General features: G+C 43.0%; 2 protein-coding genes across 2 annotated transcripts; both read right to left on the bottom strand.

Annotated features, from left to right (window-relative positions):
- Window positions 1-1,302: 1,302 nt before the first annotated feature.
- LOC149374605 (uncharacterized) lies at window positions 1,303-3,528 on the bottom strand. Its single transcript, XM_089592430.1, has one exon. It carries the CDS (start codon window positions 3,526-3,528, stop codon window positions 1,303-1,305), a length of 2,226 nt encoding a protein of 741 aa, XP_089448556.1.
- A 150-nt stretch (window positions 3,529-3,678) lies between these two features.
- LOC149374604 (uncharacterized) lies at window positions 3,679-6,805 on the bottom strand. Its single transcript, XM_089592429.1, has 3 exons — window positions 6,738-6,805; window positions 5,270-6,589; window positions 3,679-5,227 (listed from the first exon to the last, which is right to left on the bottom strand). The coding sequence occupies exons 1-3, from the start codon at window positions 6,803-6,805 to the stop codon at window positions 3,679-3,681; spliced, it is 2,937 nt and encodes a 978-aa protein (XP_089448555.1).
- Window positions 6,806-16,400: the final 9,595 nt, after the last annotated feature.

The raw sequence follows: 16,400 nt of genomic DNA, 5'->3' as shown, positions 1-16,400 counted from the left end.
TGAATATTATTATTACTGTACCTTTTTTTGTTATACACGCATTCATTCATTTGGAACATTATTTAACACACAAAAAATATACCATTATTTCTTATTTAGCTCTTCGTTTGCTACTGTAGGTCGGTTGATCTCTCTGTGCCCGATTACCCCGTACTTGGATGATTATTGGTTGCAGTGATATAGGATTCATTGCATCTATGTTTCTTGCGAAATGGTTTGTTTTTTCTACCTGTAAACATTCTTGATGAATTTCGTTTCACGGAGTCCCCTTCTCTTTAGAAATGCATCTTGATAAGAAATGTTGTAGAGAAGAAAAATAAGGTGTGTAGAATAACTGTATTAAATCTTTGCATTTGATGTAGTAGAGCAAAAATAGTATCTGCATAGTTACTAATTGTGTTAACTAATTTCTTTTTTCAGATTATTTTGTTTCGCGACCCTTTTACCTATGTTAGTGCTTTACTTTAACCTAACTTATTTTCTATAGCTGATTTATTTGTCTACAAAATGTATATATAAATTTTCTCATTAACATGTTACTGTTTTGTCACTATTAACGTTACTTTAGTGTACTATATGGGATGTGTCGTTAATTAAGAAGTAAAGTTGACTTATATATGCCTTTTTTTATACCAGATATAAATTTACAGTGCTCTTATAGCTATTTCAAGACTATTTTTTCTTTAATTATCGTTGTAAAAAATGTTTTTTTGGGTAGAAAATTGATAGGCAATTCATTGAAATTTTAAGTTTAAAATTTGTTGGCTTTTTTCTCTAGGATGAAAGATAAGCGTCTCACATTATTTATTTCTTATTCAACAATACTTTAGTGTTTAGGCCATTGATCCTAGTTACGTCATTATTCAATGAGCTGTGTTTCTTTTACTGTTGTGTATAAGTTACTTTTTACCATGGTAGAGTTGACATACGCTGACAATGAAGTTGATGGTTTCAATGAACATGTTTGAGAAACTCTTTATTTTTTGTGTACAAGGGAAGTGGACCCGGCGACAATGAATAGCGTGCTGTCTGCGTACTATGCTCTGCTGAAATTGTTGGTGGACTAGCTGTCTCGAGCGGCTTGCTGGCTGCTGCTGGTGTGACTTGGCTGGTAGAGGCTTGTAGCTGGCCAGCTGATGCGTGAACCTGTGTGTCAGGAGACGAACTGAGCTGGTCCCGGCACAGGCCGTCGAGGCCAGCGGCAGCGGCGTAATGAAGCGCCGAGACGATCAGGAGGGGGGGCCGACCGACAGTATATCGTCGAACGAAACATCCCGCCCGCCTCGTTCCAGGAACGAAACTTCAAGTCCTACTCGCCGTATCCAGAGCGGTTTCGCCTCCAGGCGATGCAGGCTGAGAGGCGGTCCGGGTTATCACGGGAAGCAGCGTGACTTTCGTGATTGGCCTGGTGTATTCTCCCGTCGCCGTTCGGACGGTCACAGCGCGTACGAGGCCGTCCGGGCCAGGGTGAACACCAGTTACGCGGCCGAGAGGCCAGCGTCCGTCGGTCGAGAGTAGAGATGAGTCAAGGACGGTGACGATATCACCCAAGGTCAGGTTCCGATGAGGGGTGATCCACTTCAATCGCTGTTGAAGAGTATTAAGATACTCCCGACTCCATCGGGCCCAGAATTGTGCTCTGATGCCCCGGACAAGCTCCCAGTGAGCCAGATGGTCGAGATCCTGATCATGTAGCGCGGCCTCAATGATTGAATTGAGGGGTGCTCCGATGAAGAAGTGACCGGGGGTCAGCACGCCCAGGTCGTCCATGTCGCCCGACAGTGGAGTGAGGGGTCGGTTGTTGAGGACAGCTTCGATCCCGACCAAGACGGTTGAGAACTTCTCGTACGTCAGGTGCCGCGAGCCCATGACTCGTCGGAGATGATCTTTGACGGACTTGACCGCGGCCTCCCAGAGACCTCCAAAGTGAGGGGCCCCAGGTGGAATAAAATGCCACTCGATACCTTGATCCGCTAGGGCACCCGCGACGAGGTCCCACCGGTGCTCAGCAAGACGAAGCGCGTCGCGCAACTCGGTGTCAGCTCGATGGAAGCACGTCGCGTTGTCGCTCCTGAGTTCAGACGGTCTTCCCCGGCGCCCAGAGAAGCGGGTGAGAGCCGCAAGAAAGGAGACGGTTGATAGATCGCCTACGAGCTCCAAATGTAGTGCCTTCGTGGTGAGACAGACAAATATGGCGATGTAACCCTTCGTGGTGTGAACGCCTCGGCCCTTAGCTGCGAGGACGTGGAACGGCCCGGCGTAATCGATCCCAGTGCGACCGAAGGCGCGGAAGGGAGTAACTCGTGACCGCGGGAGAGGAGCCATCAATTGGACAGCTGATCGGGCTTGGAGACGAGCACAAGTAACGCAACTGCGTAGGAAAGCCTTGACTTTCCGGGAGCCACCGATGATCAAAGCACGCTTGACGGTGTACGCGCTGGTGGTGTGAAAGCCCCCGTGGAGCGCTCGGTGATGGGCCCACGCGATCGTAAGCGTGGCGAGAGGGCAAGCGCCGTCAAGGATGGGTGGGTGTCGCTCCGCGAAGGTCATCTCGGCGTGCTGGAGGTGACCACCCACACGCAGAACGCCGTCTGTATGGACGAAGGCTGCGAGCGATGTCAGTGGGTGCCGCTTGAGAAGGGCGCGGCCCGTGCGAAGCAGTGCAAGTTCATCAGAGAAGGCACGCTGCTGGCTCAAGCGCACGCAAGCGAGGTAGGCATCGGTCAACTCAGTAGCCGTCGGTGCTGAGAGCATCGGTCGTGTAGGGGCTCGGCCGAGATGGAGTCTCGCCCACCGACGCAGGTAGGTGAGGGTGCGCAAGAGGACGCCAAGATCGGAGAACAGTCGGAGAAGGTCGAACTCGACCTTTTGCGTGACGTTGCAGAGGCGAGGAGGTGAGGGCTGTGGCGGCTCGGAGGGCTCTTGGGGCCAACGATCAGCGCCTTCGGACAGCCAGGAAGGGCCAGTCCACCATGTCTGCTGGCGGTGTAGAGTCTGGGCATCGGTGCCTCGAGACGCCACATCGGCAGGATTGTCATGAGTAGGCACATAGCGCCAGATGTGCGGTGTCAGTACCTCCTGGATGTGGGTGACGTAGTTGTCGACGAGAGCGTGGTTGGTCGGCTCGGTGGAGTGGAGCCAGCGTAGAACGACTTGGGAGTCGCACCAAGCGTAGCATTGCTTAATAGGGATATTCCACTCGCTGACGACCAACCGCAGTAGTTTCGCAGCAAGCAGCGCGGCACGCAGCTCAAGGCGAGGGATCGTCATGCGAGCCTGGGGCGTGGCTGACGGCTTGAGGCTTCGGATGGGCGCAAGTTTCGTCTTGGCCAGCAGAATGTGGCAGCGAACTTGCCCTGAGGAGTCTTGCAGCTGGGAGTACACCACCGCGCCCATCGCGTGGCGGCTGGCGTCTGAAAAGGCGTGGAGGTGAATCTTCGACGGAGCCGAAGATCCAATCCAACGTGGAATGGAGAAGCCTTGGATTGATTTCAGCTCAGTGGTAAAAGCTGACCATAGAAGAGCCATTGATGCAGGCACGACCTCATCCCAATCTAACCGGGCGCGCCAAAGATCCTGCACAAGGAGCTTGGCTTGGAGTATGGTCGGCGCGAGCCAACCGCAAGGATCGAAGAGGCTCGCGAGTCCAGCAAGGATGCTCCGCTTGGTGTCCTGTTCTCAAGCTGCCGGGGGTGTGAGCCGGAAAGTATTCAAAGCTGGGTCCCAGCTGATGCCAAGCTCGCTGACGAGGCCGGCGTCGCTGAGTTCACGCCACGTAGAGCGCAGGCAAGCTTCCTGGGTGAGGTCAGCCAGAAGTTCGGCGTCATTGGCGACCCATTTCCGGAGTGGAAATCCGCCTGAGCGCAGCAGACCGATTACTTGATCCCGAAGCTGGCGGGCCGTTTCGAGGTCATCGGCACCCGAGAGGATGTCATCCACGTACCGATCGTTCATGACGACAGGTACGGCGTCCGGCCACAAGTGTCCTTCGTCATGGCATAGTTGTTGAATCACACGCAGTGACAAGTAGGGCGAGCAAGTCGCGCCATAAGTGACGGTGCGCAGTTGATAGTGTACAGGCGGCTGACTCGGATCAGGGCTCCAGACGATGCGCTGAAGGTCTGCGTCTCGCGGGTCGACCCAGATTTGGCAGAACATCATCTGGACATCGCTGCAGAAGGCGACGTAATATCTTCGCCATCGCAGCAGGACTGTCGGTAGTGCGGCCTGGAGTCTCGGCCCGGAGTGCAGGATGTCGTTTAGGCTGTAGCCACTCGAGGTTGGGTGCGAGGCGTTAAACACGACGCGCAACTTTGGTCCAAGGTTCCCGTGTTGCCAGATGCCGTGGTGCGGGACGTAGCAGACCGTGCTGCTCGGTTTGGAGAGCTCTCGGCTGGAGAGCTGCTTCATATGACCGAGGGCGAGGTACTCGCTCATGAAGCGGTTATACTCGGTTGCCATCTTTGAGTCCCGCTGGAGGCGACGGTGTAAAGATCGCAGTGAGGCCAGGGCGCTAGCCAGGCTATCGCCGAGGAGCGGTGCAGCATTGCGCTTCATAGGCAAACGCACGATATAACGGCCGTCCGCGTCGCGCTGGTAGTTGGCGGAAATCCGCTCGCAGTCGATGTCATCGGGCGCGCGGCGGCAGACGGAGGGCACCTCTTCAAGTTCCCAAAAGCGCTGGAGTAGCATGACGAGCTCGCGATGCCAGGGTGGAGCCAGCTCATCGTGCAATGTCGGACACGTGACGGCGCTGTCCAAGGGGCGCCCAGGAGCACACCCGACTAGAGTCCAGCTGAGTGCTGTATGCTGACCGACGATCTCTCCACGCTGATGGTACCCAGGGCGCAGCAGACGGCTGTAGACCTCAGCGCCAATGAGAATATCGACCGCACGAGGAAGGCCAAAGTCGGGGTCGGCGAGGTCCTGCAGGCTGGCCCAGAATCGCAGGATGCTGGGGTCAAGCAGGGCCACAGGAGTTGAAAGACTGAGGTAGGGTATGCACAGCGCCTTCAGATGCAACCAAGGGGTGCCATCCCCTGGCATCAGGCGCAGGCTGGCGCGGAGTGTCGACCTTACGGCGTGTTCGCCGCAGATGCCCGATACGCTGGTTCTAGAATCCTCCAAAGGGGCCTTTAGGCGGCGAGCAAGCTTGAGAGAGATGGCTGAGATCTCAGAGCAAGGGTCGAGGAGGGCTCTCACGGTGACGATGGGCCCCGGGCTGCCGCTGAGTTGGACGAGTGCGGTCGGAAGCACCACGAGTCATTGCCGGGACTCATCAGAAGCCTTGAGGAGATCAAAGCTGGTTGGCTTCGCATGCTTGGGTGGGTCTGAAGATCCTGGAGCTTCGGACCGGCGCTTGCGGCTGTCGTGCAGCAGACTGTGGTGCGCCGCCCGGCAGCGCTGGCAGACCGACTTGGAGGGGCAGTCATGCAGGGAGTGCCCTGGCTTCAGGCAGTTGAAGCATAACTTCTCCTGGAATACGATGTGCATCTTGGCGGCTGGATTCAGATCCCGGAACTGACCGCAATGCCCGAGATAGTGGGGTTCGTGCCAAGCCGGACAGTTCGCTGGGGCCTCCTGGGTCGTGAGGGAGCGGAAATTGCGCCCTGCGTGCGTCGAGGAGGGCCCTCGTGAGCCGGCGGAGCCAGCTGAGCGCGCTAGATGAGAAGCCTGTACGGAGCTGAGAGTGCGGCATCTGCGCCGCAGAAATGCAGCCAGCATGGTAAAGGTCGCCCAGGAATCACCGGGCACGTCGCTGGAAATCTCCAGCTTCTCCAGCTCGTCTCCCCAAGCACGTCTTGTGGTGGCGTCCATGCCCGTTGCTGCAAACGCGATGAACCAACCATCCCAGGAGGCGACAGGGCAGCCGAGAGCACTAAGCTGATCGCGATGAAGTTTAAGCGTGTCCAACAGTGCTTGGAGACCTCCGGCTGACTCGTCCCGCAGAGGCTTGATGTTGCGGAGCGCTGCAACGTGGTCCTGCACGAGGAGCCGCTGATGCTCATAGCGGGCCTCGAGTGGGCTCCAGGCTGTCGGGTAGTTGGACCCAACGATCTGCACGGAGTCCAAGACGGCCTTGGCATCGCCTTGAGAGAGTGACTTTAAATAATAGAGTCTCTGAACGTCCGTTAGCTGCTTGTCGTCGTGTATGAGGGCTCGGAACAGGTCCCTGAATGATTCCCAGTCCTCTTGTCGTCCCGAGAAGGGCGAGATGGTGATCGTAGGCAACTTAAGCCCACGATGTGGTGCCGGTTCTCCGGCTGGGCGGATTTCCCCGTGGGCCCCAGGCGGGGTTAGTGCGAGCCGAGCGTCATACAGGTGTGACTGGGCATCGACGAAGTTGGCCTCTGCGGCGGCGTATATGTCGTCCGCAGTGTCGCCGTGTTCGGTGGTTTCTGCGGTCAACAAACCCACGTGGTTGACCTGGAAGTCATTCCAGTATGCGTCCAAGAGCTCAAGCCGAGCCATGACGAGGCCTGGGGTCCAGTGGCTTGTTTCGGTGGCCTTTACAGCGGCCGTGAACCGAGCGATGACGTCGCCAAGCCGTTGTTGGGTGGCGAACAGGGCTGACGCCTGTCCGGTTTCCCTAAAAATCATGAATATAATGAGTTCGACGTTGAATCATCAACGGAACTCGAGGCGGACGCTTCTTGATCAGTTGTAAGTCGCTCGGCTGAGCCAACTGTTTCGTAAGCGAGGCGACACGGCGCCAGGCGCTCGGAAAGGATGACTACTCTGCGAGCGAGGCAGCAAGGCGCCAGACGCTCAGTTGGCTGCATAAAATCCACGACACGGGCCTCATGGCGACCGTGGTGGTCTCGATTGCGCGTGCACTTGTTAGCAGCAGTCATGCGATGCGGGCAACATGGTGGCCGCGGGGGCTAACGCTCGCACGGCGAGCAGCCAAACCTCAAATCCGCGACACGGGCATCATGGCGGCCGTGGCGGTTCAGAGCGCGCGAGCTTCAGTCGGCGACGCCTGCAATATGGCGGTGGCAGTGGCTAACGCTCGCACAGCGAGCAGCCAATATGGTGGTCCCAAGCGCGCGTGCACTCGCGAGCGCCAGTCGGCGACGCCTGCGATATAGAGGCCGCGGTGGCTGACAAACGAGAACCACGGCTGCCACGCAATTCGTATTATGGGCAGCGTGGCGGCCATGACCTCCGGCTACATTAGTTAACGCGCGTGGACATGCAAGACACGCGCATTAACACAAGACGCAGGACTTAATGCGTACTTACATCGTGCCGGCTTTTTTTTCCTTGTTGCTGAATCCGGCTCGAAGGACCAATGTTTGAGAAACTCTTTATTTTTTGTGTACAAGGAAAGCGGACCCGGCGACAATAAATAGCGTGCTGTCTGCGTACTATGCTCTGCTAATATTGTTGGTGGACTAGCTGTCTCGAGCGGCTTGCTGGCTGCTGCTGGTGTGACTTGGCTGGTAGAGGCTTGTAGCTGGCCAGCTGATGCGTGAACCTGTGTGTCAGGAGACGAACTGAGCTGGTCCCGGCACAGGCCGTCGAGGCCAGCGGCAGCGGCGTAATAAAGGGCCGAGACGATCAGGAGGGGGGGCCGACCGACAGTATATCGTCGAACGAAACAGAACAGTTCATTTTAAGATTCTGGCAATTTATAGCTCACGATTGCTACTATTTTTTAAAACTTCACTGGAAGTGTCTCTACTCTTAGAATATTCCAACTTTGCTTATGAGACAGAGCTACTGTTTTCTTGAGTGCCATTTTTTCATACAGGTGCATATGTACGTCTACTTATTCATTTTTGTTGAAATTTTTTTTAGTCTCATTGGAAAAACCATTTTTTTATAGGAATTTAAGTAGTTGTTATTTGTTGATCACTTTTTAGTTTAATATCAGAATAAATAATGCAATTCATAATTTTCCTTGTAACTAAAAAGCATACGATTCACTAAGTTGGATAATAATTTATAACTTTTTTCTGTTGTTTACATTAAAATGTAAAAATTATAAGGATCTTTATAACGTAAGTAAGTAAATATTTCAAATGTACTTTTTCTTTTTTTTTCTTAAAATTCGCTTATTGTACATTTTTTAAGATCTTGTAAATATCCAACTCTAAAACAGGCCTTATTTACCCATGGATGTATTTGTAATTACGTTGTTTAAATTTTTGTTTGTATTATGAGTTTTATTTTACTTTCATTTGTTCTTTTTATAATTTTTTTTTTTTAACTTTATAAAAGTATAATTGTTTTTAGCCTGTTTTTTAAATAGTTAGCACATAACTTTGTTATTACGAAGAATATCTCTCATTGCTTCTAACAATTAATTTCGATGGGTTGCTAAATATGACAAATATAATAATATCTGTACGATGCTTAGTCTTCTTAAACGTAGGAGTACAGTTTTTTGCCGTGTAAGAAAGTTTTTGAAAAGTTTAAATTTGTTTCAGATTTTTTCTCTAGATGCGTTTAACAAGGGATAGTTGGGATATTGTATGATGAGATCAACATTTTTGTCTTATTCACCGTGCCATTGATTTATGATTAGTTTATGACAATTATAAATCATTTTTACACGTTATCTGTAAATATTATATACTTTCATTAACTTTAATTTTCTTTTGTTATATCTTACGTAGTGCATCTGGGTACCATGAATCAACAATTTTATTAAATACATTTTTTCTTACTTTTAAAGAACAAAGTTTATTTTTAATTCTGTCATTTGTCTGTTCATGTCTCCTAGTAAAGTTCCTGTTCTTAATATGCAAGCCTTTTTCATCTTGTTAACGTGGACTACTCTAATTGTATTATCTCTTTTCAGATTTACATTAGAGCTTTTGTAGTCAATTTCTACAATTTTATGGAGCCCTTTGTATATCGCATCATACCTTTTTTTATGCGGTTCTTTCAGAATAAATACAGATTCTCTTTTCATAAACAGTTTTGTGTTTAATTTTCAATCGTAGTAATATTTTAAACGGTACTTTTCCTCTACCTAACTTATTGCTACTATCGCTCTTACTTCAGTGAGTGTCCCTTCTAGCTCATATGAATACTGGTCGTATGTCTATCCTTCCGAGAGTATTTTTACACTTGTAGGTATTTTGCCATTTGGCTAAATACAAACTCATGCGGTGAGTATCCAGTACTCTCATTGTCTGATATATTATCGAAATGCATACACATAGGCAGCTGATCATCTCCGTTATTATGTGCATGTACGTAGGCTTTCAAATATTTTGTGAGTACGTGGTTCATTTTCTCTATAGAAAAATTACTTTGTGGGTGAAACGCTGTATCACCAATTTAATCTATCTTAAATAGTTTTGCAAATTTCTTGATTGTCTTATTTATAGAATAAGCCCAATGGTTGGATAATATGCATTCTGGGGATCTGAAATGTAATAGGAACTTGTGCAATAAGGCTTTTACTGTATCTTCTGCCGTTGCTCTTTTTACTGATATAGATACGATAAGCTCCATCAGTTAGTCTTGTATTAACAGTACATGTGTGTTACTATTTGTCAAAGGTTTATTATCATGTCCATAGTAACGAATCAACATTTTTTCTAAGGGCTTGCTTAAAAAATCTGCAGTAATTGTAGCCTGTTTTGTTTCTACACGTACTAGTCTGGCATGACTAGCATCCAAACGCAAATGGCCTTACTTCTGGTCTTATTTTTTTTTTAGTAGAAATCCATGGTTATTTTATGTCTTATATTTTCCTTTATGACTCTCTACTGAGGATTTATAACATTTTCCGATAATTTTGTACCGCTGATACAACGGCGGTATAACTAATGAACTTTTGTTCAGTGTGATTAATACTTCAAGGTCTTTAAAAAATTTCTTTAAATTGTTTAACTACATATGACCATTGGTTTAGATTCAGAATTGCTATGTCCCTTATTAAACCTATCGGGCTTAACTTATCTATTATGACAATAGCCTTGAGCTCTCGTAAGCATCCTATTATGTCTGATTTTAGTGCAGTATCTTCGAAATATACTGTAACGTACATGCATAGCATATGTACTTTCTCCATTTTTGATAGAATCACATTGCCGACTTCCTTACTTTTCAAATCCAATAATTTTTGATGTACATAGCCGCTTTTATAAAGTATCTTAAAAGTTTTTGTATCGGGTTAACCATCCGTTCTTGTACAAAAAACTAAATTGTGTAGGTATCTAAAAGGTGGTCTTCTACTTTCTTGATTTTTTGGAATAAGTGTATGCATTCCTTTTCCTTTGGAATGCATTGTAGCAATTCTTTTGGAAGACATGTTTTCTATTCTACATCTACACAATTTGAATTTCTTCAGATTACTGGAGCCCAATACATCTCTTACGTCCAAATTCTCAGCTTTATTCAATTAGAACCCTGTTTAAACTTCTATTATCTTCTTTGCATCCTTCTGTCTATGAGTTAGATGAGTCTTGTGCTTTGGGTGATGTGAGTCGTGGGGGATGGTCAGGTGCTAAAATGTTTAGTTTCTCGTAAATTTTCTTTGCAATGTTGTCTCCCTCGCTCTGTTTAATTTCTTTGTTAATTGAAACTCTCTCCTCTACTTCCTCTTTATTCTCGCTACTTGTCACATGTGTTACGATAGCTTAGTTTCTTTTGCTTATTTTATCTATCGTTTATTGTATCTACTGTGTATGAGTTTCTATTACCACTTTTTACTTGTGCTTCATAATGTTGTTCTTAAAGGTTACATGTTTTGAATGACGACTCAATACATAGTTGAATGAAAGTAAGTATCATTTAACAATGTGGCCTTATTGGTCACTATTATTTTCCTTAAAGTGTTGGTTAATTATAAATTTTAGCTGTATTTTTAAGTGTACATGGATATTTTTTTTGTACTCTTAAAAAAAAATTTTGGCGTGCTTGGCGTTTCCAAGTGCGTGACAATTTCAATGAATTTACTTAACTCCTTTTGCATCGTTACATTTACTAATCAATTTTCAGTTCCAGATAAGTTTTGAAGCTCTCCTGTTGAGGCTTCTTGCCCACATAAAAGTATTAGGCAGTAATAGTATTAGCTCTCATCACTGAGTACACGAATCATTTTTAAATTTATATATGACTCAGCACAAAAAGTTCTTGGTTTCCAAGTTTTTTTTTCTACTTTTTTGTTTGTCACAAAATATAAGTCATCACTCTTAATTTCTCACACATCCATACTTACATCTAAATTACATTTTAAATCATCTTTTTTTTACACATAGTAAGACTTTTCTCGGAATCGATCACTAGGACCGTTAAATGTTACATTTAAGTGTTTGCCAACGCATTTATTATTCTTGTTCACAATCTCTGATCTTGTCTCCCTTCTCTGTTAGATGCTCAATATCTATACTTAGTATGCATAATACCTGCTCGCCGTCCTTTTAAGTTTTGTTTTATTGGTATACATGCTGGTCATCCTCTTATCTCTCTTTCCTAATGTGCTTATCGCAGTAACCCCTCTTTTTATGGTATAACTTTTCCCTACCCACGTAACCCCCCCTCCAACTTCATTTTTCATAATAATCAACTGGTTTTTCGGTTTAAAACTTTTATTATACCTTTTGGTTCTTTATGCTACACGGTTATTGGTGACTTCTAAACTGGTGGACTCACAATGGCGAAAAATTAGAAAAAAGTGCTTAAAAAACTTATAATTTTGATTAAATTTTAACTTTTTCGATTACTTTCCGACTTTCTATTAGCCTGACATTCAACATATGTTTTTTAGAAATCCCTTGACATAAGTATTAAATAAGAGGGCATGAAAAGCAGAATAAGATAAGGTGCCTTACGTACTGTAAGATCTAATATGGTGGCAAAAACAAAATAGAGGACAACAATTTTTGACACACCCCCATACATGGCTCCCAAGTCAAAGGGTAAAAAAAAATATAATAAGTTATGTAACCTTATTCAAAATAATTAATGGTGGATAACAAAAAGTTTAGGAGTCTCATTTTTCTTACAACTTTTATTCATATTAAGGTCAAGATTATTTCAATGGCAAAGAAAAAAAGGCAAAATTACGGGATTTACTGCGTTTATACGTCCTTATTCTTTATTTATTGACCATGTGATTTCACTATTATTACTTAAGTACTTTTTAAATACCTAATTCTTATCATAATATTAAATAAATACGTGATGTATAAGAATCTTAGGAACAGCAAAAGCGTTGTTCAACCTTTTTTTTAGTTTTTTCTGCTATTCCTCATAATATTGTTTATCCAAATAAAATACTGCTATTTTCTTTGCTAATGATACAAAGTTTAAGAGTTTTAAACTGCATCTTGTGGTTTTGCAGAAGACTTGCTATGTAAGACTTTCTTTTAAAATTTGCACTAATGCCATCATCAGCACTTTTGCCATGAGCAGTTGCACAATAGTGCCACTTAGCCTCAATGCCGAGATCTTTCTTATGATACAACAAATTAGAAACTTCATATCTGTTTTTAAAGTGTTGCTTAGCACTGTCCAATGAATACAATTATTTCTTAACGTTTTTCACATTTTTTTTAATTTAAGGTATTGACAGTGTTTCAATACTGTCAACTGCAGCAGTATTATGTTTTCAGCTGTCTAATAAGAATACGTAAATTCTGTGCTTTATTTCTCTATTGCTGTTGTTATAAAATATCACAGGATATACCGTATATTGGCTATTATAATAATAAAAGGCCTCGGTAGCGTCTTGGCATACAAAAGAAATGGTTTTCCAAAATACCGAAAATTACCATAATTCTACCTTCATCAGGAATTATACAAAATGCGTTAATATAGTTGACCTATCGGTTCCAGAGCAAGTAGAGGATTAAATATTTTAAACTAAAGCATCTAGTTATAACTTTTTAATACTTTTAAGTGCTTGTTCTGTATCAGGGTATTTACTCAATTGATCAAGATGACATTGACTTGTGGAGCTTGCACTTATAATATTTCTTAAACAATCCTTAAAACCAGTGAGTGTTGTACTTGTATTGTTCATTGAATTTTTTGTATTCATTGCTTCCAACATCAATTCAACATTTTTTTGTATTGTACAGACATATAGTGTATGTGTACTAGAAGCTCCTGGAAATATGCAACAATCACTTTTTATTAAAAACAAAACAGGGAATCTTAATAAACGCGAAGTTATAGGGATGTCTGATTATTAAAAAAACTATTTCTTTTTATGTCAAGACGCTGACGAGGCCTTTTGTTATTATAATAGCTTATTATAGCTAATCAATAGATTTTCCTGTACTGTTTTGTTACAACAAAAATGGGAGAATATAGCACAAAAGTAACGTATTTTTATCAGACAGCTTAAAACATGATACTGCTGCTGTTCACAGTATTGAAACACGGTTGATACTAGAAGTAAAAAAAGAAATGTAAGACACGTTAAAAAGTTATTGTCTTCATCAGACAGTGCTAAGCAGCACTTTGAAAACGTGCTTATGATGGAATTAGTACAAATTTTACAAGAAATTTTTACAGAGCACGTCTGACTGTAAAACCACAAGATGCAGTTTTAAATTCTTAAACTCTCTATTATTGGGCAAAGTAACATGCAAAGAAAATAGCCATATTCTATTAAAATAAACAATACCATGAGAAATAGCAGTAAAAACTGAGAAAAAGGTGAAATAGTGCTTATCCGGTTCATGGAATTCTTAAAAATCATATATTTATTTCAGATGATAAAAAGAACTTAGTTATAAGAAAGGACTTTCATAACAACAGTAAAATAATATGGTCAATGAACAAAGAATAAAGACGTACAAACGCTGTAAATTCTTTAATTTTGCCTTTTTTGCTCTGCCATTGAGATAACCTTGACCTGAATCTGATCAAAAGTTGTAAAAAAATATAAATTTTTGTTGTCTGCTATAAATTATTTCAAGTAAGGTAATATAGTTTTTTATATTTTTTTTTGCCACACCCTTCGATTGGACGCCTATGTATGGAGATTTGCAAAAAAATAGCCGTCCTTCATTTTGTTTTGGCCACCATATTGGATCTTACATTTCGTAAGACAGCTGACCGTACATCACTCGTCATGCCCTTTTATTTAATACTTACGTTAAGTGGTTTTTGAAAAACATGTAGTTGGCTATTTTTGGATGGCAGCCATGTTGGATCTCTGATAATATGAACCATACTACTTCCTTGCAATAAAATGTCGAGAAGTAATCGAAAATGTCGAAATTTAATCAAAATTATAAATTCTTAAGCACTTTCTTCTTCTTTTTCGCCATTGTGAATTCACCATCTTAAAAATCACGAAAGACTATACGGCATAAAAAACAAGACGGTATAACAAAAATTTGAAGTCGAAAAACATATAATTATCTTAAAAAACAAAGTGTAAGGGGGGTGGCTTATTTGACAGAGAATATAAGCTACTGTCTTTGCTGATGGTGCGTTTCAGTTTGCATTGATCAACTCCTTCGATGTACTTCTTGTTTGTTGTGTTATGGATAATTCTGATGGCTATCTATACAGTGTATCTAATTGCCTGGGCCTTGTGTTGTTTTTGTTGATGTGCAACTCTCTCTACATATGGCGTGCTTGCTCCTCGCACATATTTTTTTATATTTTCTTCCTTGTGTATGTTTGCTAGTTTGCCATCCGTCAGCCTCTACGGTAGGATTTCTTTATCTCTATTGCTTTTCGTTGGTAATTAAATCACTTATTTTTTATTTTCTTCTGAGTTTTGCACTGTTTTCATACGCAGCTTTATTATTTTGACCTTTGTTTTAATGCCTTTTTGTTTAGGCACTTGTCAAAGTCTTGTTCGCTGTTTGCCATTTTTATTCTGAATCTTCATCGCTCTGTCTGCTTAACATGTCCTTATCAGCATTGTTGCATCAGCGTCATTTTTTTCTTTACATTTTTATACTTGAATGTTTGAGTCTAATAAGTCCGAATGCTTTTTTTTATTTTCTCATTATGTTTTTTTATTCTTTTTGTTTGTAATAATATATCCATGCCAGCAATCCATCTCTATGAAACAGCCCTTCATTTCCACGCTTGTCTACAACTTTATATAGTTTTTGGCGTTACATTTCTAGATGTTTCTGGAATTTTTTAATGACTAGGTTTCGAGGAAAAGCACCTGGTGCTCTGCTGAATACGCCTGGACGATCTATAACGTCAAATTCGTAACCTCGTAACTTACATCATAAGAATGATAGTAGTAATTCCAGATGTCCGTCAAAAGTTAGTACAATAAAAGATGTTTATCAATTAAGTGTGCTAAGAACCAACTTGTTTTGTAATGCACTAACAACTGTTAAGACGGTTAGCTCATGCTCCTTCTGTTTCTTTTTTTCAAAAGTTTGGAAAGCGGTTGAGCAAAACTTGCATAATTCTAAATAAATCGTCTATTACGTCAAATAATTCAAAGAAATTATTTTATTTTTCTTTGCATTTTCTTGTGGCCTCGATTTTCCTTAATTTCATTTTTATTTGCCCACCTCTAACAGTATGATCAAGGACCTTTGCTTCTTTCTTTTAAAATTGGCAGTTTTGAGGTTTGATTATTAAATTGGCCTATGCCAGATAGTTTAAATGACAGATAAAATGCCTTTTATGCTCCTCAAGTGTTGGTGCAAGCACCAATACACCGTTTATATACAATTTTATTATCTGTTTTCGTAATCCCTTCAAGGCAAGAGCCATTGCCTCACTAAATATGTTTAAAGAGTCTGTGCACCCTATTGTCATTCTTTTATACAGATATTGTTCATTGAACCCAGAAAATGCTGTCTTGTGTGCATTGGCTTTGTAAATTTCTACTTTAAAAAATTCTTATTACAAATCCACTACTGTAATATAACGATTGGTTCCGAAGTGCTCTAGTATATCGCTTTAAAGCTGCAAGGGATGTCAACTCTTATCAGTGATTTTAATAAGCTGTCTAAAACAAGTTACGACTAATCAGCAATTTTATCCGTCCAGCCCTGTGTGTTTCGGTACTATTTTTGAAGTCTTATGCTGATCTTGAGGGCTCAAATGTACCTTGCTCAAGCAGTTCTCTTATAAAGATTGTTATCTGCTTTCTTAATACAAGTGGATATTTATATCACTCCACCGTGATGAGTTTGTTCAAAGTTGTATTTATGCGTTGTTTTAGAATTTTTGTTGCCTTCTTTGTCTAGAATGAATAAAAACGTACTGTATTCTATAAGTTTTTGAACGTGTGACTTTTACTCCTCCTTGCAGCTTGAAAGTTATAGTACTTCGTCAACTTGTCTTTTTCAGTCAATTATTACTTTCCTGTCATCTCTTTAACTATTTACTTTTGCCATGCTGCTGCCGTAACAACCTATCATTCTAAATTTTTGTTTACTCACATGTTTATAATCACGTCCTCTTGTATTTTATATTAGTTCTTCAGCTTCACTAAG

The sequence above is a fragment of the Copidosoma floridanum genome, unplaced genomic scaffold (genome assembly GCF_036245765.1).
Source record: "Copidosoma floridanum isolate Cflo_tuat_1 unplaced genomic scaffold, Cflo_Japanese_pri ptg000017l, whole genome shotgun sequence".
In the NCBI taxonomy this organism is placed as follows: domain Eukaryota; kingdom Metazoa; phylum Arthropoda; class Insecta; order Hymenoptera; family Encyrtidae; genus Copidosoma; species Copidosoma floridanum.
This window is presented reverse-complemented; position numbering and strand designations above follow the sequence as displayed.

What these genes read in the sequence shown, in the direction of transcription:
- LOC149374605 (XM_089592430.1), bottom strand. Translation starts at nt 3,528, where the DNA reads ATGGCTCTTCTATGGTCAGCTTTTACCACTGAGCTGAAATCAATCCAA.
- LOC149374604 (XM_089592429.1), bottom strand. Translation starts at nt 6,805, where the DNA reads ATGAGGCCCGTGTCGTGGATTTTATGCAGCCAACTGAGCGTCTGGCGC. An exon ending in CTTGCTGCCTCGCTCGCAGA is followed by an intron (nt 6,590 to 6,737) that starts GTAGTCATCCTT and finishes CATGATTTTTAG; the next exon opens with GGAAACCGGACAGGCGTCAG. An exon ending in AAGGCTTCTGATGAGTCCCG is followed by an intron (nt 5,228 to 5,269) that starts GCAATGACTCGT and finishes CGTCCAACTCAG; the next exon opens with CGGCAGCCCGGGGCCCATCG.